The following is a 27,712-nucleotide window of genomic DNA, read 5'->3' as shown; positions in this document are numbered from 1 at the left end:
CCTAAAATTAACTTTTTATACTGGCTGCAAATTCTAAACAGCAAAATTTCTCAAACATGATGAGGGCTTTTTTTTTTTTTAACCAATTCAGATAATAAAAATAATGGTTTACTGCCTTGAGTTGATACAGTATTTGCTCTTGTTACATGACTGCCACTTTGGGTAATTTCAGAAGGGGGAAAGAATATATTTATCTGAGGTCTTTCCAGGCCACGTAGACAAATTTGATTTTTGTATTGTGACACAGTTTATTTAGAAGAAAAATGGAGTGTATGTGTTTGTACAGTTGTGAAAAAGCAGGATTCCAGAAGTATGTCATTAGTGGAAAGGAATCAGGTCATATCAGAAATTGTACGTATCTGGTCTTATCTTGTGACTAAAGGGTGACAGAATTCACAATTTGGTTTAAGTGGCTTGTTTTGTAATGGGAGGTGTGCTGCTGGGGATCCCATTAAATGCTAAAAAAACACAAGGTGAATTCTGGGACAGTTCAAATCAGCCGTCATGTGGGAGTCCATAATGAAGCTGTTTAAAATTTCACCAAAAAAATGCAGCACAAAACTTTGGCTGGCGGTTTTGACCATGCAGTATTCATCCATCAAGAAAGAATACTGAAAATCAGATTGCATCTGAAGGACAGTTTTCTCAGGACATGTGTGGATGACTCTTGGTACTATAATTGTGTTTACCATCATAGACTTCTGTCCATAGACCTTGATCCATGATACGTTTTTGTTTTTTAACTCACTAGGTGAGAACTCACAACATTTTAAAAGAAGTCAGAATTTGTTTTTATTACTAAATGGTTCCAGAGAATCAGGCATTAACCTTTTTCCTTCTGATAAATTATAAGTATTTTAATTGTAAAACCAGTTTTGATCAAAATCAGTTACGCTTTCTTGGGATTAGGGTTAGTATAGCGCTTGAGAGTATGGACTCTGGAGACAGGCTGCCTGTGTTCAGCGCGGTGGCGATGCTGCTTGTCAGTGGTGTGGGCTTGAGCAAGTTTTTTCACTGCCTTCGTTCCCCAGTTTCCTCATCTTCAAAATGGGGTTCATATAAGTACTACCTCATAGGGTTGCTGTGAGAAGTAAGTGTAAAGCACTTAGCACACTGTTCTGCAGAGTTAGCTGAAAAAATACTAGCTGGTGCTTGACTCAGTGGTGTGAGGTGTAGTACATTAAGGGTGAACCATTAGACCACTCAGACGCTTTGTTTCTTTCCTTTGGAGGCTATTAAAACAGTGAAATTCTTTGTGATGCTGGCTATTGGACTCATCTCTGCTGTTAGGTCTTGGGGGGGGGGAGCACTTTTTTTTAATTTTGAATCATCACACAGACATCTGGTTATCACTTATGGCAGATGGATTCAGTAAAAAGAGACATCTCTGTTTCTTGCAAAAGGAAGGCCAACAAAGCCGGGTCTGGCACCATGTTGCAGCTATTGAAATGCTATTTCCCTGTGGACTTGACTGCTTGTTTAGTTGTGTGGTACTTCTGAATAAAAGGAATAGACCCCAGTGGTTTCATTTAGCAGAATTAGTCCTTTTTTAGAAGACACTGTTTTTTACTTGTATAGCCTTAGGTGGTGGTAAACTTGAAACTTATTGGTGTCATTATCACTTGGGTTTTCTGTGTCACTATAAATGTGCTCTACATAGTAGCTTTCTTGTAATTTTAGAGGTAGCTGAAACTACTGCTGTGCTCCAATAATTCAAGTGGCTCAGGAATGACTGCGTAGGATTGCAAGATTATTTGTTTATGGTAAGGCTGACACCAAATACTGAGGCTGCCTAGTAGGGGATAACCTGATCATTATAGCTTTGTTTATTAGGCTGCTATTGAAATGGCTAACTTTTTAATGTTAAATCCAAATGTTTTAGTTTAGTTGTATGGACCTTTGAAACTGTTGACTAGAAAATAAATATTTCTCTTAAGTACAATGTATCACAAACTGTTCTTTCCTATTTTGGCTAATATGTAAGTCTTGGTTTTTAGTTGAAATAATATTTTTTATAAAACATATAGAAGTTTATATAAAACATTATTAAAAGTATGTTTTGCTTTAAATATACAGGGGTAAAGTTTTATAATTCTTTCTTCTGTATTGCACAGTTTTTGTTTTAGTTGGTTTTTATAACCACCCCACCAAGAAGATTGGCAAATATGCTTGTATTTAGAGGCATGACTTCTGTTTTCCTGATTGAAGAGAGTGACATTTAGTTGATACTGTTGATTTCATTGAGTACTAATCATTACATTGGCCAGAATAGATGAGGTATTGATATAATATTGTTAACATAATTCCTATAGCCATCATGGATTCTGGGTGTAAAAAAATACTGAGATAAGCAAGGAAATGATCATGGCTGTTTCATATATATACTCGCACATGTATATATCCTTTAATTTTAGATATTCTGAGGACTGTATTGGGAGATTTTTAGGACAGCAGGTCTCCAAAGTGTCAATACTGTTGCCCAGAATAAAACCTGGGTGTTTTATTCTGTCTAACACATGTTAATGTTTCCCTGGTGTCCTTAACACCACCCTTTTTCAGGGACGGGTGTTGCCATCTTTCAGATATGAAGATAATAAAACCAGTGTGTAACCCAAAAGTGCGAATCTGAAGATGGGCATTTGGTTTATGAGTATGGCCAACACTTATAGACCCTATCAGTGTTTGAACCTCTGTTCAGATTCACGATGAACCTGCAGCTTATGTGGAACAAGAACCTCTCCATTCTTTTTAATTTGCCAGATACTTTTGTTGAGCCACAAAACCTTTTATCTTTCACCTGCTTATGGCTGCAGTGAACCTCTTGGGTATCTCCAGTTTCTTGTATGCATGTGCAACCTAGTGAGGTTGTAATGAGCAGCCGTTAACTGCTCATGGGTTGACCGCATCCCAGGACGTGGCAGGTTAGGGTGGTGGTAGGAGCCACAGCCGTGTTGAAGGCACAGTCGCCAGTTCATTAGATCTTCCTCAACACCAGCCTGGTGTGCTCATCTCAAAGGTCCACCAGATTTCTTAACTCAGTTCTCTCCTCTTTTTTGTTGTTGGTGGGGGAGGACCTGAGGTAAGGGGTGTGATGTGGCTCATCGGTTCACAACTGATAAAAAGCTCTATGAATAATACTTTTTTCATTATCTCAGCAGCATATTGCTAATGTAAATCTTTAGAAAAAACCTTTGGCTGGCCAGTAATCTTGAAAATTCTGCTTCAATGCATAGTGTAAACCTACTTGGGTGATAGTTTAATTTGTCTGTACATTAAGAATGTGTACCTTTTAAGTTACTCTTTGTAGGCTTTTTGTTTAGGGCCTGTTAAATTAGAAGAGTTTCAGATGTCGGAAACTATATTCCTAACTTAGTTTGTATTGTATCCTCTCACTTTGTAAAGAGAGGAATAATGGCTTTATTATCACACCCTGTTTAAAGGATGGTTGTTATGCTGAAGGTAACTGACAGGGTAGCTAGTCTATAACCAGCTTTCATGGAATAAACTTAGGATATGGATGTGTTAGGACCCTTGGGGCTGAAATGGAGAGTGTAGCTTAGGAAAGGGGAAAGAGAATATATACCAAAAGTGCTAAGGGTCTGTATGTGTGTTTTAACCATAATTATTCTTTCCTTACATCAGAACTGTATTATATTTCTGTATTTGTGAAAACTCCAGGAACACAGTTGCCCTTTAGGACTTGGGGGTCTGAACTAAAACCGGTCTATTGAGTTGATGACCAAGTGCCAGCCACTAAGCCACATTCTAAAGACACATTTATATTAAACCGTTCTCTTTAAGGAGCATGGTGCCTACAGTCTAGTAGAGTAGACAGTTATAATACAGTCAGTACCTTTACATTTGCTGTGCCCTCGGCTTGGGATCTCTTCTGTCAGTGTTTCATATGGCTGGCTCCTCCTTATCCTTCAAGATCTCATTTTAAGTATAATTTCTCATCTCTGAGGAAGTTAAGGGACCTTCCTGGATCACTCTAGAGTTTCTCTTTGTAACGTAGATCACATTCTCTAATTATTTTCGTAGCTTGTCTTTTCATTGTCTGTTTCTTCCACTGGAATACAACTGCCATGAGGGTTTCTTACCTGACTGTTTTGTTCTGAGCTGTATTCCCAGGGTCTAGCCGTAGTGCTTGGTTCACATCAGTTGCATGCTAATGAATACAATTGTGAGTAAGAGTTTGTCAGTTGAAGGAGTGGGGAAGGGGTATCCTAGGCAGATATAAAACCAGGAAAGGGTGTGCTGTTGCAAGAGGAGTGGTAAAAAGTTTTGAAACAGTTAAGGTGTGTTGGAAGTGGAAGATTAGGTTATAAAAGGTAATTTGGATACATGAAACTCACTGCATTCCAAGCTGTCTATGTAAGAGAGCCAAGAGATATTTATTTAAGCAGGGGTGTGGCACAATTAGGAAGACAATTCTGGTAGCTTATTTGGTAGATGGACTAAATTGTGGAGACTGCAAGCAGAGAATTCCACTAGAAGGCTGTAGCCTTAATGGCACGTGAAAGCCTAATATAAAACACTGATGCTTGGGATTCAGAAAAGAAGCTTAGATGAGAAGTTAACTGGGTGTAGGAGAAAAAGAAGAAATGAAGGATGATTCTGAAATTTCTGATTCAGGTTTGGGAGTGTTGGGTGGTGGCTCCATTAACTAAAAATAAGAATCTGGAGACAGCAAATATTTCTGAGGGGATTAATTATTAGTTTTGGATGTGTTGGTTTACCTTAATGAATATGCCTAACAGACAGGAATATGGATTCAGATCTCTGCTAGGTCAGGATTGAAGTAAGAGCCATAAATTTATGGGTAGCAGTTGAAGCCTGGAAAGCTTAAATTAGAAAGGGATTTAAGGCAGTTGTTTATAACCTTCAAGGATCTTAAACTCATTTGAGAATATGAAGAAAATAATGGCCTCCTCAGATATACATCCAAATTTGTGTGGATATGATTTCAAGGGGGTTTGCACCTCTGGAACCAATTGTTGAGCTCTTCAGGGACTGTCGTGGACTTCCCTGAAGAATTTATGACATAAGAGGCAGACAGAGCAGTATTTGAGATGGGGAGAACCTAGGAAAGGTGCCTCAGAAGCCAAGGATAGGGGATGGTGAGGAAGAATTGGGGGAATCAGGGGTTCCCAGGGCTTTATGCTCTGGAGAGGTCCAGTAGGAGGGAGTGTCGACTGTGACATTGGATTCAGCAATGAGCAGTTCATTTGTAACATTTCATCCCATGCAGAGGTAGAAGGCAGATTGTGACAGTTTAATGCATGAATCCAAGTTAAGGAAACAATGCATGGGAAAGAGTGCAGAAGTCTTGATGTTCTCTATGATACAGTCCTGATATGAGAATATAACCCATTTTAAGGACCTGCTGAAAGGGAAATTCCATTATTTTGTTGACCTGTTGTGGCGTTTCAGCCCAGTGTTTCTCAACTGACTGCCCCATTAGAAACAACTTGGAAATGTTTTTAAAATCAGGGCCCTACAGAGGTTAGTTAATCAATATCTTTGGGGCTTGTGCCTCTTTATAGCATTTATTTTGTTTGTTTTGTTTTGGCTTTTTCTTAAAAGTTAAGAGCCAGTGTTCCCATCAGAAAACCTCCTTATCACTCTTTTTATGCGTCTGTGTTAGAATACTTTCTTTAATTGTACGTTATTATCAATTACTCAGTTTACTGTTGTGCTAGGTTTAAATCAGTGCCCTTTAGTCCTTCTCACAGACCTTAGTTTCCAATTTAAAAAATGTTATGGCTTTCTTCTGATCTTCAGCCAAGTTCTACATATTTATCTTTTTTGAGTGATACAGCCCTCATCAGTGAAAGATCTGCCCATTTCTGAGTAAAACAGGAAATTCTTAATGGTGCTTACATGTGGAAAGAGTATTCATTCTGCAGTCCCTTTTGCTTTTATTTAAGTATGTTACATTTTTTACTAAATAGTAAGAACTATTTTTTAACTGAAAAGTTTGAACTCTGTACACTATTTTCCAAGTAGCTAATTTCATAATCTTACCTTCCTTTTTTTAAAAAATGGCAGTCATACATGACCTAGACCTTAAACAGATTGTCTCCATTAGAGCAGACATTTTATATGAAGGGTAAAACTATAAAAGCAGTTGAAAGGAAACTGTCAAAATAGGAAATTCCACCTGTTGTGTTTTCAACTTGCAGTGCTTTCTCTGGATTAAATTCTTGATGAGCTGTCAGCAGTTGAAGTTTGAATCCTGCGTTCATACCTTTGAAATAAAAATCAGATTACAGAAAAAATTGAACTTTATGCATGCCAACCTTGACACCAACCACAAGCTGAAAGAGGGTTTATTCAGTTTTTTAGCAACCTAATTAATTAACATTTTTACTTGCGAAGAAAATGATAATCTTTAAAAAATTCTGTTGTGTTATTAGCATCAGCTTAATGGCTAGAGTAGTCTCACAAATTGTAGTTGCTTATTATGGGTAACTTAGGGCAAATATCAAGATTCTCTGTAAAGAGACAAACTTCCTCGTTTTTTAAATGATAGCTCATAATATGGGAAAATAGGGATGCATGTAAGACCTGCTGGGAAAAACTGAGGCCTTACACTTAAAATGAACATGATAAATTTACACTTTAAATGAAATGAACTTGATGAATAGTTTTGTTGCAATTTAATATTCAGTTTTCCTGTTTTTGCAGGTACCTAGCTAAGTAAATGTTGGCAAAATGTCTGTTTTGTAATTTGTAGTAGACTTGGTCAGACTCTTCTCCCCGTCTCTTCCTCTCTCCTTCTCCTCCAGACTCCCAACTCCCCACCCCCCAAAAAACCCACACAATCAACAACTATGTTTTGTTTTGGTTTGAAACGGTTTTGTTATTGTTGTTGTTGTTGTTGTTTTAACTCACTGTTAAATTTAGTTGTTTTTTAAATACTGATTTCATTTACCAGATACATCAAAATTGTATTCTTTATTTTTACCCTTGCTTTTAGACCTGAAGCAACATGATCTGTTTTTGTGTTCCAAAGCTGGAGAACCACAATGAATAACTGGAAATCCTTTCCATTTTTGAACATTTCTCTATCCGTGGAAGATGAAGAAAGGAGATAATTATAGTAACAATAAGAATAGCTAAATTTGAATGCTTACCGTGTACAAGTACTATGCTAAATGCTCTGCATGAAATTTTAGCTTTCCCAGCACTTGGCACTAGGTGCTGTTATCTGCCTTATCTTACGGATGTGGACATTGAGGCACAAAGGCGTTAAATAACTTCCCCAAGGTCACACGACTGATAAGTGGTAGAGTCTGGATTTAACACAAGTAATCTGCTCCAGAGCCTGCGCTCTTAAAACTTGTGTTTGTGTGTGCATGTGTAGAGATGCTGCTTTTTAATAATCTCAAGCTAACAGTTAACCTCTCACAGACACCTTATTGAATGTGTCTCATGCCTTGGGAACTATTCCAAGACTTGGGTACAAAAATAAGTAAGAATTGATCACACGTCCAAGGAGCTTATTGTCTACCAAGGAGACAGAAATACAAAATTTCACTATAGTGTGGGAAAGTGCTGTGTAGTAGTACGATTAGCAGCGTGGTCATGAGACTCGGAGCATTCATCATGGTAATGGATGCTCTGGCTCAGTCTTGGAGATCAGATGTCTTAGTTCCTTTGATTTCTTATTTTACCTGTCATGGTTTTAATTACCTTCTGTATGAGGGTTTCCAAGTTTTCACCTCCAGTCTAGACCTAGGCCTGCCCTGAGCAGCGGCTCTTATCTGATTGTCTGTATCTCCTCTTGGATGTCTCACAAGTTCCTTCAAGTCAACATGTCCAAAACAGAATCCTTACCCCTCCTCCTTTTCCCATCTCCCCTTGCAAACCTGCTCTCCCTTCAGTGTTCCTGTCCCAGTAGATAGTACCTTAGGCCACAAACCTGGAGTCATTCTCCATCTCCCTTTTCCTCTTTCCCACATCAGTCACAAAGCTCTGTTCACTCTGCCTCCCAAAAATGTCTCTCTTCAATCTACTTCCTTCCGTCTTCATCCACCCTGCTCCCACGACTGTCCTCTCTCACCAGGACTGCCGCACTAGACCCTAACTGGGTTTTTCTGCCTGTTCTAACCTTGCAGTCCATTCTTCTGTTACAGAAATGGCAGTGATAGATTTTCATGAAAAGCAAATACATTATGTCATTTCTCGCTTCTCTTTAGCCCACCATTATCTTGGGATAAACATGAAAATCCTCAACTTGGCCTAGAAGGCATAATTTAACCCCTGCCTGCATCTCCAGCCTGGTCTCATGCCACTTTCCATCTTCCCACTCTAGCCAGGCTGGCCCTTCTTCACATCCGAACAGTTCACACTGCTCACTCACCTCAGAGCTGAGAACACCAGCTGTTCCCTCTGCCAGATCTTGGTCACTGCTGGACCCCCATCCAGTGGGACTGGGCCTGATGCTTAGATTTCCGTTTCATTGTTATAGAGTTGATTGAATGAAGGTGATGCTGAGCTATAGAACAAGTAGGAATGAGCTAGATATAGAAGTCGGGATTGATCATTTTTAGCAGAAGGAATAGCATAAGCAAGCAAAAGGCTGATATTTCTTTACATATAAGAGCTTTTTATAAATCAGTAGGATATCTCAGAAGGAAAATGAACAAAGGATATGAGACAATTAACACAGAATAAATACAAGTATTCATATTTGAAAAGTTCACCTTCATTAGTATTCAAGGAAAATCAATTAATTCAATATTGCTATTTTTCTTACCTCAGGTTGTCAAAAGATTTTTATAAAATCCTTTGTTGACTAGATACAACACCGTATGCATATGATCTCAATCTTGTTTAATATGCACAGATAAATATATGGATTTAGCAGCCTCAAAACATATGATCTCAATCTTGTTTAATATACACAGATAAATATATGGATTTAGCAGGCTCGTTTACCTATATGAGCATAGAAAAACAGCAGTAATTATCACTGTGGTGGGATTATGGATGACTTTTTTTTTCTTTAAGTATTTCTTATGTAATCAGAAAATGACATGCCATCTTTTAAAATCATATATTAAGACCATGTAATTGAAATACTAAGAAATCTATCCAAAATAAATTTTGCTTTTACATAATAAGGAATCTGTATGCCAGATTTCTCATCTTTGAGTGTGAATCGCCAGATTTCAAGTTGTAGTCAGTAAAATACTTTTTTCCTCTTATAATAGTACATTAGTTAAAATTAATATTAATGTTAGCATTGACTAATGTGACAACACTTTAATAGAGCATATTATAATTTGTGAGGTGCTCATTAATCCCTCAGATCAATCATATGGTGAGTAAATAGTGTTGTTTGTATTTTGCAAATAAGGGGAGAAACAGAGTCAGCCCCCTGTCACATAGCATCCATTAGACATCCAAGATTTCTTACTTTACAGATACATATTAGTACATATTAAAATAGTGAAAATCTTAAGCAGGCTACTGTTTAAGCATTATTAATATGGGGTAAGTATTTGATTATGTATTCTTAAACTGCAAAATACTTTTTTATACTGGAACTTTTTCATGGCAGTGTAAACCATTGACTTATCTTTCCTTAAGCAGTCATTTTCAGAAAATCAGCATCATTTAAATCTTCCTCCACCACCTTTTAGGCATCATTACAAATATTTTCATTGATTAAAACATATTAATATACTCCTCTTTACTATTTTTTTTTAATAGATAGTTGCTGGCAACCCTCAGAGTTGTTTAAAAAATGGTATCTTTCTCTGTAATAACCTATATGGGAAAAGAATCTGAAAAAGAACAGATATACGTAAAAACTAAACTAAACAACAAACTAAATCACTTTGCTGTACCCCTGAAACTAACACAACATTGTAAATCAACTATACTCCAATGTAAAATAAAAAATAAAATAAAAACAGTATCTTTGTAATTCTCAATGTAGATTTTTAAAAATTGTAATAACCATTTTGCTACCAGTCTTCAGAATTGGTATTTAGATTAAGTCAGAGATAGAAGGTGGAGACATATGTAATGAAGATAGTTTAACTTTCTGTTTAACTTAATGCAGTCATGGTTTTGTACATCAAATACTTTTGCTTTTATTTAAGCATTTAACTGTTTTATATGAATGGTATACTACATAATCCTTTCCTTTGGAATATACAAGGGTTTTTGTGCCCAAGCATACTGTTAATAAAACTTTCTTAATGTGGCTAGAACACAAAAATGCCAACCCCAAGGGCCGTTGGTATAAAGTATAAGCTGTTGGGCCGTGCAGAGAAATGTCTTCATGATGTGATGTCACCATGCCAAACAAAGAATTTGCAATTTGGTCATCTGCCTCTGCCATTGCCCATCAGTGCATCTTTCTCCCTTTACTGCCCGTTTGAACACGAATGCTTGTTGAAGGGAGGGTGGGAAGTTCAGAATTGGGATGTTAATTTAACTAAACTAACATAATAGTTCTAGAATGAAAATTGAAATTTAGTATGTAATTCCTAAATTTGTCTATAGTATGTCTTCATGTTAGATGTTGGAATCCTGGGATTTGAGAATTATATGGCATCTTAGAAACCATCTAGTGGCATCTTCCACCTAATAAGGGAATCATTCTATAACATTCCGAACTTGGTTAAGTATTTTGCCCTACCTCCCCTTTTTTGGGAAACTTAGCTTCCATTTAGGCTTCTGCTTTGCAGGTATTTGCTTTTTGGTGTGGCTTTATGAGGCCTGCTTCCGTGCGACTTTATTTGGATCTTTCAGTTTCCTTTTTATTCAGACATTTGAGAGCAACTGCTATCTTTCCTTTCTTGTGCTAAATGTCCTGAGACTTTCCTCATACAACTATTTTTATATCTCATGCCATCCTACTTTCCTCTGGATATCTGGATATCAGTGCCCTCTTTAAATGATAAGGTCAGGATATTCTAGATGTTTTAGTAGCAAAGAGGCTAGTAATTCCTTTGCTCTGAATACTCCTTTCTAACCTAGTTTTTCTTTTTTTTATAAGTAATATAATTAAAATCCATGTTGTCTTAGTGTGACCTATTGTGAGGAAGTTCTTTTTTTCTTTTTAAACAGCTTTTAAAAATTATTATGGAAATTTTTAGACAGAAATGTAGGGAGAGTAGTGTAACGAATACCCATATATCCTATCACCTAGATTTAATCATTAGTAAGAGATGAGGCAGTAGTATGGTACTTTTTTGTCTTAAAATTATACCTACTATCCAGATTCATTCTGTACCTCAGAATAGATTGTCCAAATTTGTTTGGTTCCTGTGGTAAGATTCCAGATAATGAGGGACTCATCTGAAACTTTATCCAAGTCTATTTGTTACCGAGTTCAGACAGTGGAAGATTCCTGTATCTTAAAGTAAATTACAGACATGGCATTTCTCCCGTGAATATTTCAATATGCATGTCTGAAAAATAAGCATAATTGTCTACATGACCACTCTATAATTTCACCTAACAAAATTAACAGTAATTCCCTAATGTCATCTATCATACTCAAATTTCCTCTTACAACTGTTTTGTTCAAACCAGGAACCAGTCAAGGACCATGATATACAGATGTTTTATTCACTTTATTTATTTTTTTATTGGAGTATAATTGCTTTACAACGTCGTGTTAGTTTCTGCTGTACAATGAAGTGGATCAGGTATATGTTTACATATATCCCCTCCCTCTTGGACCTCCCTCCCACCCCCCCATCCCACCCATCTAGGTCATCACAGAGCACCAAGCTGAGCTCCCTGTGCTATACAGCAGGTTCCCACTAGCTATCTATTTACACATGGTAGTGTATTTGTGTCAAACCTAATCTTCCAGTTCATCCCACCCTCCCCTTCCCCCACCCAGTGCCCACACGTCCGTTCTCTATGCCTGCGTTTCTATTCCTGCCCTGCAGATCCGTTCATCTGTACCATTTTTCTAGATTCCACATATATGTGTTAATATACAATATTTGTTTTTCTCTTTCTGACTTACTTTACTCTGTATGACAGACTCTAGATAAAAATGTGAGCTTTACATTTATTAGCATTAAATTTTATTTTATCGCTATTGCCCCATTGCGCTAGTGTAGGGATCTGCAAACTTTTTCTTAAAGGACCAGATAGTAACTATTTTAGGCTTATAGGTCATTTGGTTTTTGTCACAACTATCAGCTCTGCCACAGAGTCATTATGTAAACACATGAGCATGGCTGTGTTTCAGTATGACTTTTTTTTTTTTTTTTTTTTTTAACAAATCAGGCCCTGGCCCATTGCTTGTAGTTTCCTGACCCCTGCCTAACCTCTTATGATCTCTGTTTTTTTCTGTTAATGTGGCTGTTCTCAAGTTTTGTGTCAATTCACTAAATCATACTGTCTGGTTGTGATAGTCTACTACCTGTGAATCCATTAAACAGTTATAGCTACCATTTAGTGAACACATGCTGTATGCTATGTACTTGACATAAATAATCATATTTAATCGTTAAAAGCCCCTGGGGAGATGCAGTGATGTTATCACTGATTTTCAGAAGAAAAAATTAAGACTTAGAAAGAGGTCAGGTAACTTACCCAGTATCACACACCTAAATGTAAACACTAAGTCACCCTACCCTTTTGTAAGGTTTATGCTGTACTATTAAACAGATATGAAAGAAGACCCTCTTTCTAAAAGGCTTTTGTCCATCTTAGTGTCATAGGCATGTGTTGAGAGACGATTGAGTAATCTGTTGGGATCAGGAACACAAAATGTCTCTTTCCTAAGCTGCTATTTTGGGGGCTTTATAAAGAATATGAGGTTAGTTTGGATGGCGTATCTTATTTGTAGAAGAATGATCTCTAGGACACCACCTAGGTTCACACTGTGTTTGCAGTTGGACTATATCCAGTCTTTCCCTCCTTCTGCCATTTCTCAAATCATGGACAGTAGTTCTGTGGTTAAACCTTTGAGGACCCACACCCACAGTATCCTCAGATGCAACTTAAGTACACTCAAAAGTAGCTAGAATCTACTTTTCTGTATTCTCATGTTTATTTTATTCTTTTGGCTTTTAGTTAGATTTTTAGGGTTATTTTTGCATTGTTTTTATAACAGTGTTTATTGTGCCCTTTTAGTTTAAAATGTCTTTCCTGGTGTGGAAAATTTTAAATGTAGTAGCCTCAGATGTAATTTGTCTTAAAAACCAGGAGGTGGCGATGTTTTCCAGGTGATGCTTTAAGGTTGTAGTTCGAATACCCCTGGAAAGAGGATCTAACTTGTCCATAAAAGTCAGTGAGCAGGGAAGAAGCTGTTTCAACTTCAATAATGCATTTTAATACAGTGCTAGAAATATGTTATTTCTTGAAGTAGGACAGCTTCAGTTTTCAACTTTGCTTTTTATTAGAAGGAAATATTTGACAAACACATGTTAGGCATTTACTTGAGAAACAGGACAAAACACCTTATTAAACCATGTCTTAACATTAGGCCTCGGGCAGTGGGGAAATTACCAAAGTCACTCTGTTGCCAATTCTCTGAATAGAATAATTGTTAACATTTTGGCATTTTTAATACATACAGAGATATGTAAACCAAAATGAACTCTTATCAAACATATATTTATTTTTTACATTATGAACCTCCATCTACATCCATGTAGTTGTAATTTATAAAGTCTGTTCAGTAGTCTGTTATATGAGACTGCTATACTTTATTTAACCAATCCCTTCTAGATGGGCACTTAGGTTTCTGTTATTAACAGAATTGCAGTGTATAATCTTATTTATACTTTGCTCAGTTGAATAATTTCTCAAGATGCATTCTTAATGATTGACTGCAATTCATCATATACACATATTTTTAATTATTTGAATACACACTGCCAGATTATCTCCTGTAGAAATTGTTCCAAATTATAAGAGAATGCTCTTTTATATACATCTTCATCAGCAGTGTTTGATGCTTACCAGTATAAATAGTGGTATCTCATTCTTTCAAGTTAGCACTTCCTCATTACCAGTAAATTTAAAAACTATACATGTCTAAAGGCAAAGAATTTCTAAATAAATAACTAATTAGTCTAAGAAAAATAATAATGGAAATGTAAGTATTGTTAGAATCAAGGGATAATGAAAACATAGTATATCCAACTTCAGGTGTACCAAAAGCACTTGGTTATAATCGCCTTAAATGTTCATATGAGAATAGAGAAAAAGTTCAAAACTGAAGTATTAAGCATCCAACTTACTTTCCAATATAAGAAATTAGGAAAAAAATAGATCTGTAGAAGGAAGGAAATAATGAACATAAGGCAAAAAATTTAATAAAGAGGATCAACTAACTGCCAATAGTTTGTCCTTTGAAGAAACAAAAAATAGAAAAACTTTTCAGCAAGATTGATGATAGGAAAAAAAGCAGGGATTAATGATACTATGATGAAAAAGAGATAAGTACACTAAAGTTGAGTTTTTAAAATTTGTAAGAAAACCATGAAAAATTGTATGCCATAAAATTTTAAATTTTAGAAGAAATGGAAAATGTCCCAAGAAAATTTAATTTAGGAAAACTGATTAAAGAAGAAATAGAAGACATCAAATGTCTTAAAACTCTTAAATTGAATTAATATTTTAAAATCCCCCAAGGAAACAAAAAACAGGTCCACACAATTTTCAGATAAGGTCTTCTAAAACTGTCTTCCAGAGAATTTTTTTTAAAAAAAGAAGAAACCTCACTACAAGTAACTCAATTTCGTTTCTTTTTATGGCTGAATAATATTCCATTGTATATATGTGGCACATCTTCTTTATCTGTTCATCTGTCAGTGGACACTTAGGTTGCTTCCATGTCCTGGCTATTGTAAATAGTGCTGCAGTGAACATTGTGGTACATGACTCTTTTTGAATTATGGTAAGTCAGAAAGAGAAAAACAAATAGTATGTAAACACATATATATGGAATCTAAAAAAAAACAGTTCTGATGAACCTAGGGTCAGGACAGGAATAAAGACACAGATGTAGAGAATGGACTTGAGGACATGGGGAGGGGGAAGGGTAAGCTGGGACGAAGTGAGAGAGTAGCACTGACATATACACACTACCAAATGTGAAATAGAAAGCTAGTGGGAAGCAGCTGCATAGCACAGGGAGATCAGCTCGGTGCTTTGTGACCACCGAGAGGGATGGGATAGGAGGGAGGGTGGGAGGGAGACGCAAGAGGGAGGGTATATGGGTATATATGTATGCATATAGCTGATTCACTTTGTTAAACAGCAGAAACTAACACAACATTGTAAAGCAATTATACTCCAATAAAGATGTTTAAAAAAATAAAAAATAAAAACAAGAAAAAAAAAAAAGAAACCAACCTAACTTGTCTAATAAGTCTAGTGTCACCTTGATACTCAAACCAGATAAAGACAGTCCAAGAAAGGAATATTATAGGCAAATTCTACTTACAAACATAGACATATCAATCCTAACTGAAATATTAGCAAACCAAATCCATCAATGTATTTTTTTTAAAAACATGACTTACTGGGTTCAAGGACGTAATACATACGTCATGACTTTAAGAGGAATATATGAGAATGATAAAACAATTCAGCGAGAGTAGAGATTTTCTCCAAAGGGAAGGTATGAGCATGTAATTTGGGAGAAGTGCATGAGGAGACATCAATTGTATTGTAAATTTTATTTTTTAAGCTGGGTGGTAGGTACATAGATGTTCGTTTTTGCCATTTATGTATCTTAAATATTTCATGCTATAGTGTCAGCAGGCTTAACAGCTTTGTAAGTTTAAATGCCACTCTAAAATACTATTCTTTTTTGTGGATTTGCTTAAACACATTTCCCTTGGAACTGTACAAGTTTAACAAGTTTTATGTGTAAACCATCATGAAATATAGTAAAGTGTACTACATATGCATTTTCATGGATATTATATTAAGGGGCATATAGGAAAGAAAAAGACTCTTAGCTCTTCTTCATTTATATGAAAATGAGTGGCTTTGGAAGTAAAGTTTCAAATTTGCTTTTAGTTTTTAAAAAAATTTTCCATGCCTAGTATTAAAAGAAATAGTTTGGAATTCTAGGTAGATGAGAAATTTAATATAGGCTAAAGATTGAAATGTTGGATTTTCTAGCATTCATTCACCAAATAGTAAGAGAACATTTACTATGTGCCAGATATGGTGCCGAGCCATGGGTGTGTACAAACATTTAAGATGTAGTCTTTGACTTTCAGAATTTAGTAGGTGAAATAAATGGTCCATATGTTTAACTGTAGGTACCATAATAGTTACAAGCAATTTGGAATATTTCTTCCCTAGTGGGAATTAATTGTCCCCATGTTTTTTATAGTAGTGTGTGTGTGTGTGTGTGTGTTTAAACTGTGTTTAAAAAGTTATGTGTGTGTATTTTTAGGAATAATCTAAGCCTTTTGAACTACTTTAAGAGGTAATCAATTCATTCCTCTTTAATGCTGACAATAAAGTTTCCTCAGGTAGAATTTTTTACCCATTGATAAATGATTTAGCTTCACTCAGAATTGAAAGGGTATGTTAGGCTGTCAGATGCTCTGTAGAAGCTGAGATTTGTCTCTTTCACTGGATTGCCATTTGAATTATCCTATTTAAAAGTGATATGAAATGCTTTAGCTTTAAGAAGTTAATCTTTGTTAATATTTAGTACTACTCTTGTTTTACAAGATAGATAAACTGCAAATGGGCCTTTTTTTTTTTTGATACTGCTTGAAAAAGGTGGAATCTTTCATGTAGTATGCCTTGCATCTTTTTTTTTCTTAAGTACTGACTTCCTCTTATTTTATCCTTGATTTAAAACCTATTAAAGCAATGATATATCTTCTGAGACTGTTTGACAGCTTACTCATATAAAATATGAATACTTCCTAACTTATGAGGATCTATGCCCATGACTTCATTTTTAGAATTTAAGTTGCTGATATATAGAAACAGTCATCAATTTTGAATTAATTTCAAATTAATTAAGGCTTCTTTGCATTCTCAAAGATTTGCTTTACCCCTTCTTTCTTGACTTATTTTTTACCTTACATGTTATCCTTGTATTCTCTCCCAGACAGTTCAACAGTTTAATACTCAGGGTAGTAGATCTGAGTCAATTTGTTTTAGCCTGTTTGTTGTCAAAAGTCTATGAGAAACAGTAAATTTGACATAGTTTCTTCATATGCAATTTCTCTGTTACGTAGTGCTTTTTGTGGCCTCTTATCATGGGATGTGTGTCAGTCAGCCTGCATATAACTAAAGTCCACCATGGGGGCTTAAGATAGAAATTGATTTTTCTCTCACATTTGTAAAGTCTAGAATTAGAAAGTACAGGGCTAGTAAGGAGTTTCACAGTATCAGGAACTCGGGCTGCTTCTGTCTTACTATTCTTCCATACTCATCTCATAATCTCATGATCCCAAATGGCTTCTTGAGTTCCAGCTCTCACGTCCAGACTCCATGCAGCAAGAATGAAGAAGAGCAGAAAGGCAAAAGGGTCTTCGCTGGTTACTTTGGTCCCTCTAAGCAGACTTCTCAAAAGACACAAAACCATTCATTTTACATTTCTTTGACCAGTACAGAGTGACCCTAATAGATGTTGGGGTGAGCGGCCAGGAGCCTCTACCTCACAGTTATTTCCTAATTTTAATAGGAAAATAGCAGGTGGCTCAGTATCTGGGTTGTGATGTAATCGTGGGAAGTAATGCTAAGAAATCTCTGCTCTGCCTGTGGATTTGAACTTATTTTTATCCCTAATCACTGTTATTTTTGTGTTATTATTTTCCAAGTATATGTGCTAAGTACTTTTCATACACTTTATATAATTCCCATAACACTGTCTGGTAGGCACTGTCTATTCCATGTCACAGGTGAGAAAACCAAGACACAGAATGCATAACTGGCCTAAGTCCTGAGAACTAGTCGGTGGTGAGTCAAACATGGAGTCTGCACTTAAGATCACCACTGATAACTGTTTCTGTCCTCTGCTTATTAATCTGTCCACCTATATATCTATCCCTCAGACTCCACTGCCACCCCTGTCCCGCCTCTTGTACATAAGAATCATTTGAGGTTGCTCAAACATACACAAAGAACAGAGAAACAAAAAGATAAGCAGATTGAAGGGAATATAAGAGTGAGAAAATAGAATGACGTTGAGGTTCAAGTAATACACAGAGTTCAATGCTATATGATCCTGTAGAGATGCTAAAAGTTTCGGTCTGACTTCTCATTGTGTCCTATCAGAAACTAAAAGGCAGGAAAACAAAACTGAATTTCTTTTATTTGGACTCTTGGCTTCTTCATTTTTTAGTCATATAATAACTTGAATCCTTAGTCATATAATAACTTGAATCCTTATAAAGAATCCTAGTTCATTTTCATATTGTGGCTTCAAGGAATTGTAAAGATAATTATAATAGTATTGTTACTATTTTCTGATTTTCTCTTTGTGGGGTAGGTGAGCTGAATTACCATTACTTGTTTTTTAAGATGTGGAAACTCAGAGAATATTTTAGCTGGACATGGATCATGTGCTTAGTAAAAACAAGGACTTGTTCTTGTTTGTTTATAGAAATTCAAACAGTTTTGAAAAGATATATATTTTGGAAGTTTGGGATCTTGATAAAAATGCTGTTGTGCTAAGTAACTGTTTGTTAGAGCTCCCCCGTACACACACAGGTTTGTGAGCTCCTTCAGGACAAAAGACCTTGCCTTATTCCTTTTTTCCTCCAGTATCCTCAGTGTATGGAGGTGTTCAGTAAGTGAATAATGAATGAATGACTAGTAAGTGAGAAAAGTCTGTTAATAAATGTTATAATTAATATTGCTGCCTCTTTAAACTTAAGTCAATGGCTCTACCCAAAAAAGCGGAAAAGTAGGTCGTTCTTTTTATAGCCCTTGCAGGTTGTATGAGGTGGGTTATAGTACCATTAATGGTTGGACATTGGGACCACAAAGTCCAGCCCTTGAACATGGTGTGTTTGGAGAATGGCCATAACTGCGATACGCCTGGAGCATGGTGGTTGTAAAGGCGAGTTGCTACAGATACGTCTGGCAAGCTCCTGGCGTGTAAAAGTTACTGATTAATTTTAAGGAATGAAAGTTAGGTCCAGATTTGGAAGGATTTTATATGACATGTTATCTTTTAAAAAGTGACATTCTTCGTGGGGAGAAGAAAGGATATGATTTGATTTGAGTACCATTTGAACAATAAGTAATGAGATCGACTTCTTGCATTTTAGTTTTCAAGATTACTTGTGAACAATATATTAACAAAACATTTGAGTTTAATTATTTTATTTTGTTTTATTTCTCAGGATGTGATCTTCGTGGTGGGAAGCTAAGTTTTTAAACTACCCCAATGGATGCAGACAGTGATGTTGCACTGGACATTCTAATTACAAATGTAGTCTGTGTTTTTAGAACAAGATGCCATTTGAACTTAAGGAAGATTGCTTTGGAGGGAGCAAATGTAATTTATAAGCGTGACGTTGGAGTGAGTATCTGAATTTTGTCGTGTGTGCTACATTAGCCTAATTTTATAGTGCTGTGAAGATACTAAGTAAACAATGATGACACTACCTTATACATTTATTATAAAAATTAAGAATGTGTATGAAGGCTCTGTTTAAGCTCTAAAAATCAGATGCCAGTATACCTTGATAAATTTTCATTAGTTCTTCATGCTAGAAACTAAGTAAAGATGAATTAAATTCAATTAAAAATGTCAGTGAATCACAATGAAAGGTTTTCAGGTTCATCCATAATGCCATCTTCACTTTAAAAAAGGAGCAAATATATCTGCTAAAAAGAGAGGAAAAGGCTTAATGCTGCGTTGGAACCTTAGCATGCCATATGGTAGAGAAGTCATTTTTTCTAGGAAGGTTAACTGAAAACTGAGTTGCTGGACGAGCTGGTAGTGCAAGACAGTTAAACGTAGAATAAACTCAATGTTTCTCAGCCACACACTTACGTATGAAATTTTATAATGTATTTTAGCTCAGATTTTATTTTGCATCTGTGGTAAATTTTGTCTCCCCAGATTTAATAGCTTTCTAGTTTGATAATATGGCATATGACAGAGAAAAGAAGGAACTAAAAATGTAACAAGAGTTTTAAGAAGAAATGTCTCATTCATTTATTTGCTACATATTCAGTAAACATCTCTTTTATACATAATGGCCATATAATAAACATTGCCATAAATGAAAAGCTGCGGTGAAAATTTAAATTCACATTTTATCTTGGACTTTAGTCCTTGACCTATTTATACTCACACTGTAGGTAATTTCTTCTAAACCCATAGCTTTAAGTGCCTTTCGTTTCTAAGGAATCTAAAATTACATATCCAGCTCCAGCATTCCTCCCGCATTCTGGATTTGCACATCGACCTTGAATATGTAATGGGCATCTCAGCTGTAAGACACAGTATAAAGTAGTGGCGGGCACCAAGAAGCAGAGAAAAGCAGGGTTAAAAATCAGGGAGGGGTGAAGGGATGGGTACTTTGGTGGAATGATCAGGGAAGGCCTCTCTGTGGAGATGACATCTGGTGAGAGACCTGAATGAAGGGAGAACATTGAAGGAAGAATATTCCAGATGAAAGTAAGCTAGGCAAAGCTCCTGAGGCGTGAACAAGTTTGGCATGTTTGAGGATGCATGCAAATTGCAAATTCCAGTTATGTAAACAGAGTGGAACGAGAGTTGGAGTGTGTACATCCTTGTGGTACATTGATTTCAAGTATACAATGAGAGATTTATACAGGCCTTGAATTTTTAATTGATTAAATCTCCTTTTGGATTAATACGTTCTTTGTGTTCAGTGTGGTTCTTGATTTCAGAATGGGTGATTTGGAGAACAGTTATTTCAGTCTTGGGTAAGCTTGGCGTAGTATTTAAACATGAAATGGCCACATAGAGTAGAACCGTGTGTGAAAATCAACACTGTGTAATCAGGTTGTTGGAGTTTTGGTTGTCTTTTTTTGCAGAAAGTATTAATGAAGCTTAGAAAGCCTAGAATTACAGCTACGATTTGGTCCTCAGGAAAAATTATTTGCACTGGAGCAACAAGGTAAATGTTACTTGGGTTTTCAATTTTCATTTTTTAATTTTCCCCTCATGGGAAGGACATTTTTCTAGACTTAAAAACAAAATCACGCGTACAGTTTGTTGTGTTCCTCAGTATAAAATTTATTTCCTGTGTAACTGATCATCTTTTTCTTTCTTTCAAACCACAGTGAAGAAGAAGCTAAATTTGGTGCCAGACGTTTAGCCCGCAGTCTCCAGAAACTAGGATTTCAGGTAATGTTTTCAAAAGCTATCCGAGCTGCAGATACTCAAGGATTTATTTTTGTAAAGTTAACATTTTTTTTTTAACGGACTAAAGAAATCTCCACAGAAAGTCCTCTTACGATTGACCTTTTTCTACATTGTATAATACCGTCCTTCAACACAAAAATTTAGTGGCAGACCTTGCCCGTGTGGGTATTTGTAAGGAATCCTGGCTTTTTCCCAAATCCTTTCCCCATAGAGAGAGAGAGAGAGACTTGTTTCCTTACAGATTAACTGCCTTTTCAACTCTTTACATTTTTCACTTCTCACCAAAAAAAAAAAAAAGAAAATTTCTGTTTTTGATCATCACAAGAATGCTGTATCCGGATGGTGAGCGGGAGCTGCAGGACCCCGTTGACGCGGACACGCTGGTTAGCAGGATCTCACCCTTGTAAAATGACTGTTACTAGCAGGCCAGCCTTATCAACTATAATTTTGTAGAGGCATGCACTTGAATAAAATTAATACATATCCTGGACCTGCCAGGTCACTTGGAAATGATGAGTAAATGCAAGAAAAAGATGAGCTGCGGTTCCTGAACAGGCGGCCCAGGCAGTTTGGGATTTTGGGGGGGAGGTGATGGATGAGAGGCTGAGTTTCTCTCTGATGACTTCAGTCTCCTCTGAGGTGGAGGGTGCTAGGAAGGCACTGAGGTGCTGGGGGGGCGCGGGGGTGTTGGTGCTGGGTGGGGGCGCAGGATAGAGAGCCATGATTGACAGCGGGGCCACTGTGCACGTTTTGTGACTTTCTCCCACTGCCTTGTGCCAGTACTGAGTCGGAGGATAGTTCATCCAGATTTGTGGTTTTACTAGGGACAGTTGAAAAGATGACAGGGTAAAACCATTAAAATCTTGGTAGGAGTGGCTGAAGTTATTCATATTGAGAGGACATTATTTGCAGCCTTGGAGCCTCTTTTCTTAGCATAATATTAGAAATGTTGAGAGAAATCCCAGTGAGTTAAAAACACAGTTCTATCACACTAGTCCTCATTTTGTCCCCCAGAAGAAACAAACATCTAACTAAACTCGCAGAAATGCCGTTTTACCTGACTGCATATAAGAAGAAGTCTGGCGTTTGGAGCTCAGTGTCCACTGCTTTCTGAGTTTTAAGTGATGGCTTTCCATTCTGACACTTCAGACCCTGCTTTAAGTTTTTCCTCACTGTTCTCCCTCTTATCCCAGTAGATTAAATATTAAATGGGTTTAAAGTATTGACAAATTAAACTGAAATAAGATTCAGAAGACCCCAGATGTAGCGCTTTGATCATGCAGTTATCTCAGGCTTTGTTTATTTTTTTAATGAAATTTTTGAGCCTTTTTTCCCCCCTTTAATTATAGCATTAAGGAGTCCCCGATAACTTAAAACACTAAATCCATGCTTTAAATGTTTCTGTTTATCTTGTTTGTTCTTATATTTAAGGATTACAATTCAATGATTACGATTGCCATGATGAGCAGATTTTTTTGTTTGTTTCAAAATAATTCATTCGTTTTACTTCTCTCCTAAAGGTAATATTTACAGATTTTAAGGTTGTTAACGTTTTGGCAGTATGTAACATGCCATTTGAAATACGTTTGCCAGAATTCACAAAGAACAATAGACCTCATGCCAGGTAGGTCTTTGAAGAATCAAGATAACTTAGCAAATTTGAAATTACTTGTCAGACTATAAGTATTTATATTAATTTTGGCTTTTTTTGCATAGTTACGAACCTGAACTTCATCCTGCTGTGTGTTATCGGATAAAATCTCTAAGAGCTACATTACAGATTTTTTCAACAGGAAGTATCACAGTAACAGGTATTTTATGATATTGAAACCAAGCTTGTCAATTATGGATTGAATGAGATAAGAGGTGCCCATACCAAAATAGAGATAAAGTCTGCTTTGTCCCTTTTAGCCACTTCTGCCCTTCTAGGGGAACCAGTCTCCTCACTTTTAACGCAGTATATTAGTTTAACCTGCTTTTATATACTATTTTGAAATCTTATGTATACTATTTTGTGTCAGTCTTCTTTATCTTCATCATTACCCTAGTGAGATTCATCTGTATTGCTCCATGTAGCTGTAGATCAGCCATTCTTACTGCTATTTAGGACCCAGTATGTGAATATATTGTTCCATGGGCATTTGGATAGTTTTCAGTTTGGAATTAAAAATATTCTAGTATGTATTTTCATATATGATTTTTAAGTTTATGACATCTTGCATTTAAAATACTCAAGAGAAACCCATTCTATGAACTTCATAGAGGTTTTACATGAGCAAAATATTCATATATAATTGGTACCTATTTGGTATGTTTTATGTGTATTTTGTTATATCTTTTGAATTGTTTTAATTACTTGGAAGGGGTAGTTTCAGAATACTAGGTAGGCATAGATGTCCAAGGGTAGTATTAGCATGCAGGATGATTTTTTTAATGGTACTATGGTTATAAATTGTTCAGAGACATTACTTGAGAGTCAGACCCAACCTTTGGCAAAACTGAGTTAAGGAAAATTTCTGTAGTGTCCTTGAATTTTCTTTTTATTCCTTCAATCCTTAGAGGAAAATAAAAATTATTGACACCCGTAAGCCTTCAGCGAAAAAGCTTTAGTTCTGATTCAGCCATGGATTTTCACATCTTCCTTGGAGACTTAAAGGGTCTTGCCAGAGTCATGCCTGAATCTTAAAAATGGGGGAGCAAGTCCATTTCTTTCCTTCTTTGGACTCTCTGTTTCTACACTTTGGAGCCCAGACCTCACAGAGGCCTCCAGATCTATTGACAAGTCCCTACTAAGTATGGAAGAAAATAATGCATATGTAAAATATATATTAATAGATTTAAACAACATAGTAGCAAACTGAAGACCATTGACCTGGTTAATTAGTATGCATTATATATTAACCTCTGGAATACCCTATGAACTGTTAATTCAGTGGACATATACTGAGTGAGTGGTACCCGTGGGCAAAGCTCTACTCTGTGGAGGGACTGAGGTGAGTCAGGAAGGATCGGACCAGGGTAAGACGTGGTCAGTACCTTCAAAGGGTTCACAGTGGATGCATATGTACGTTTTTTAGGATCTTTCAAAAGGTAAGTTTACGTTAGTAGAAAAAAACGTATTTATTCAGAATAAGTTTTATAAAAATATTTTTTCATTATCCTTTTAAAATATTTTTTTAGCTATTTAGATGAAAGACTACATATTTTTCAAGTCCTAGCATTATATAGATTAATTAATACATAGCATAACCTCATCCCCTGGTGCTTTTTTTTTAACGGGCAGAGTAAGCTGTAAGGGTGAATGGCCAGATTAGTAATAAACATGTGAGTACCAAATAGTAGTAAATTTGTAGGGATGTTTAGACCGTGCAGTTTATAACAGCCCTCTGGTTTCCCAACGCTCTGGTAGCAGCTTTGTTTAGCTCTGCTGGGTTCCTCGATACTCCTGAGCTTCAGTCGTAGCCTAACCAAAAGCCAGACTACAGTGACCAAAAGCATAATAGTTGTGTAGTCCCGCTTGTTATTCCTTCCTTTAATAAGCATATTACGGTACTTTGTGACTGTCTGTGTGGTTTTTTTATATACTCTCTTTCCACAATGGTGCCCTAAAACAAGATGAATATCATCATTTTGTGTTTGATTCCCTTTAATTGTCCATAAAAAATCTTCTCTTGGTTCTTGCTGTGACTGTGTGTATAATTATGTAAGTGTCAATTTTTTTAAAACAACCTGATAAATTCTAAAGTACTTGGTTATTTGTAATTCTGGGAAATCAGCTTTTCCTAGTGCTCTTTTGCCTCTTCACGCCCCTTCCTCCATTGTGTTGTTACAGGGCCCAATGTAAAGGCCGTCGCTACTGCTGTGGAACAGGTATACCCATTTGTGTTTGAAAGCAGGAAAGAAATTTTATAAGTCATCACGTAATTGGTTAGAATCCCAAACTGAGCACCTTTTAAAACCTGCTGCACATTGGACTCAAAACAAAAGGAAAACTGGACCAACAGTCATTGAGGAAATAGACTCTTTTATTCATTCACGGCTACAGTGTAAGCTCCAGTCCCTTTGGATTTTATTTCAAACCTTGCTGTAATATAAAAAGGAAGTTTACAAGACATGACATTGCTGCTTTTACAAAAGGACATTCTATTTATTTTTGCAGTAATTTCATGTCCCCACGAGCAGAGCTGTCACAGTGTGCACTACCTTAAAGTGTTTTGTTGTTGTCATTATTTTTTTCCAGTTTGAGCTGATGTGTTTTATTTGTGAATAGTCTTTTACATTTTTGTATGCTGAACATGGGCACCAAAGAACCTGTAAAAGTTATCTTTTTCAATTGAATGTGCACAAATAAAAGTTTGGAAAAGATCATTCTTCATATCCATTCTATTCCCCATTTTCTATTTTAACAAAAATTGTATTCATAATTCTTTTTTTTTTTTTAATCTATGCAAGCTTAGACTTTTGCTAAAGTGTGTTGGCTTCTTTTTGAAGTGCATTTTGTAAATACATATATGCCACATGTGTATAGTATCTTTTAATGCTCTGTTACCAAATATCAAATAGGAATTTTTTTCTTGCAGATTAGAAATAAAAACATGTATATAAATGCTAGGGAACTGGAGTAGAACTTTATAAATTAAGCGTAATGTTTTATGTTGCTAATTTAACATGATAGAAAATGTTGACTATCTTTTAAAAGTCGTAAAGTTGTAGTTTTAAAAAGAGAAACTCTTACCTACAAGATGGAATATAAGAAAGAAGCTGTGATGGGTTGTACCTCATATGTACCTTTGTTATTCTGGAAAGACTCAACTCTGGTTATAGGAAAGTAAAAATCTTAGGTTGGTACTCAAGGCTTTACTAAGAGTCTTGTCAGAAGTTGAAACATTGTGCTGTTTTAGCAAGAAGTGCCCAAAAGCTGACTCTGTGCCACAGTGTAGTTATACTACAGTTCAATTTGAACTTGAAAGCCATTTTGCAAGATAAGTCTTTCCCCTTGCTGTGTCTTATTTAATGAAGCTAAAGAGCGACTACTCAGTATATGGGATTGCTCCTCTTAAAGTTACAATAAATATGCATTTGTGAAACAGTGGCTCTCTGGCTCACCCATGAGCCCAGGAACGGTAATACAGGATCAGGCTGCAGTGGTGCTTGGCCCTTTGCGTTTAGGAGTTTAGTATAACTAACGATGATTTTACCGAGAAATAAAGCTGAGTGGAGAGTCATATTAGCTTCTCAGTTAAAATTAATAGAGGTAATAGTACAACACAATTTTCCCCTAAAACCTTGAATTTCCAAAATGTTTTGAAACCTTTGTGAAAAATTGGAACATCTTAACCTCCATTTTCCCTACCATATTCTAAAATCTTGAAAGCTGCACTGAACAATACGTATTATTTTTTATGTTTATTTTTATCTTCTTTCTTCTCGATGCCTTCCCCTGCCCTGCCTCTCACTCCCTCATAAGTTGGGGCCAGTGGCTTTTATATTTTCTTTCTTGGGAAAGACTTATATGTGATTTTAAGACTTCTTTCTCATTTTTTACATTTGTGTTTATTTGCTTCATTTTGAGATCCAGTGGGATAGGCAACCTCAAAAAATATACAGAATAAAATTCAATGCAAGTTATAGGTTCTGGGCAGACTGTTTCAAAAATTTGAGGTTTTCCACTTAGATTTAATTAACAGTAATTAAGTGACCTCCTGTTTGGCAGTGTTCACAAAAAAGAAATAGCGAAAAGGGGGGGGGGAAATGATTATATAGCCAAGGTGCAGATCCAGATGTTTGTTGTAGTATTTTTCAGTATTCGAGTGACTTGAAAACTATGTAGATCAGTAGCTCATCAAAATGCTTTCTCAGAAAAGAGGGAGAAAGACAATCTGACTGGGTCTGGTTTCAGGGCTGCTTGCTTGAGTATCGCCTGGCAAAGTGTCATGGGTGACCCACTATACTTAACAAAGCTGGTAAGAAATGAGTGTGTCTGATGTCTTCTGGCTTTTCACAAGTGCTGTACATTTTTTTTATAAATAAAAACTGTGAATATATACATATAAATTATAAGTATTCCCCCTTTTTTATTTTTGAAAGTCAAAAAACTCTAATTGGGTGCATATTGGGTAAAATTTAGTTTGAAAACAGAACTGTTTCATTATAGATTCTGGATAATAAAAGAAAAATACAAGAGAGTGTTTAAGATACTGAAGTTGAAATCACTTAGTGATAAACCTACTAGGTTTATAAACAGTTTCCTGCCCATTTACAATGTATGGCTAAGCCAAGAGATAGCTAAAGTATATACAGTGTTTGAACTGCACAGCGAAATATGTAACAGTTTTGTTAAATATCTGACAATCTGTGATGCTTGGCAAAGAAAAAAAGAAATTCATA

At 36.1% G+C, this 27,712-nt stretch overlaps 1 protein-coding gene across 3 annotated transcripts in view; it reads left to right on the top strand.

Annotated features, from left to right (window-relative positions):
- TBPL1 (TATA-box binding protein like 1) overlaps positions 1–25,690 on the top strand; it is a 29,380-nt gene extending 3,690 nt beyond the window's left edge. The window contains exons 2-7 of one of the 3 annotated variants that reach the window (XM_082405741.1): positions 19,326–19,504; positions 20,995–21,077; positions 21,244–21,307; positions 22,846–22,949; positions 23,042–23,136; positions 25,158–25,690. In XM_082405741.1, coding sequence (XP_082261867.1) covers positions 19,370–19,504; positions 20,995–21,077; positions 21,244–21,307; positions 22,846–22,949; positions 23,042–23,136; positions 25,158–25,237 — 561 coding nt within the window. In that variant the 5' untranslated portion in view covers positions 19,326–19,369 and the 3' untranslated portion in view covers positions 25,238–25,690. The remainder of the gene's footprint in view (positions 1–19,325; positions 19,505–20,994; positions 21,078–21,243; positions 21,308–22,845; positions 22,950–23,041; positions 23,137–25,157) is intronic. The other 2 variants (XM_082405740.1, XM_082405742.1) reach the window with 2 other exon arrangements.
- Positions 25,691–27,712: the final 2,022 nt, after the last annotated feature.

Source organism: Balaenoptera borealis (genome assembly GCF_965194805.1).
Source record: "Balaenoptera borealis genome assembly, chromosome: 9".
Taxonomy (NCBI): Eukaryota; Metazoa; Chordata; class Mammalia; order Artiodactyla; family Balaenopteridae; genus Balaenoptera; species Balaenoptera borealis.
The sequence above is the reverse complement of the archived record's forward strand: the minus strand, read 5'-3'. Positions and strand labels throughout refer to the sequence as shown.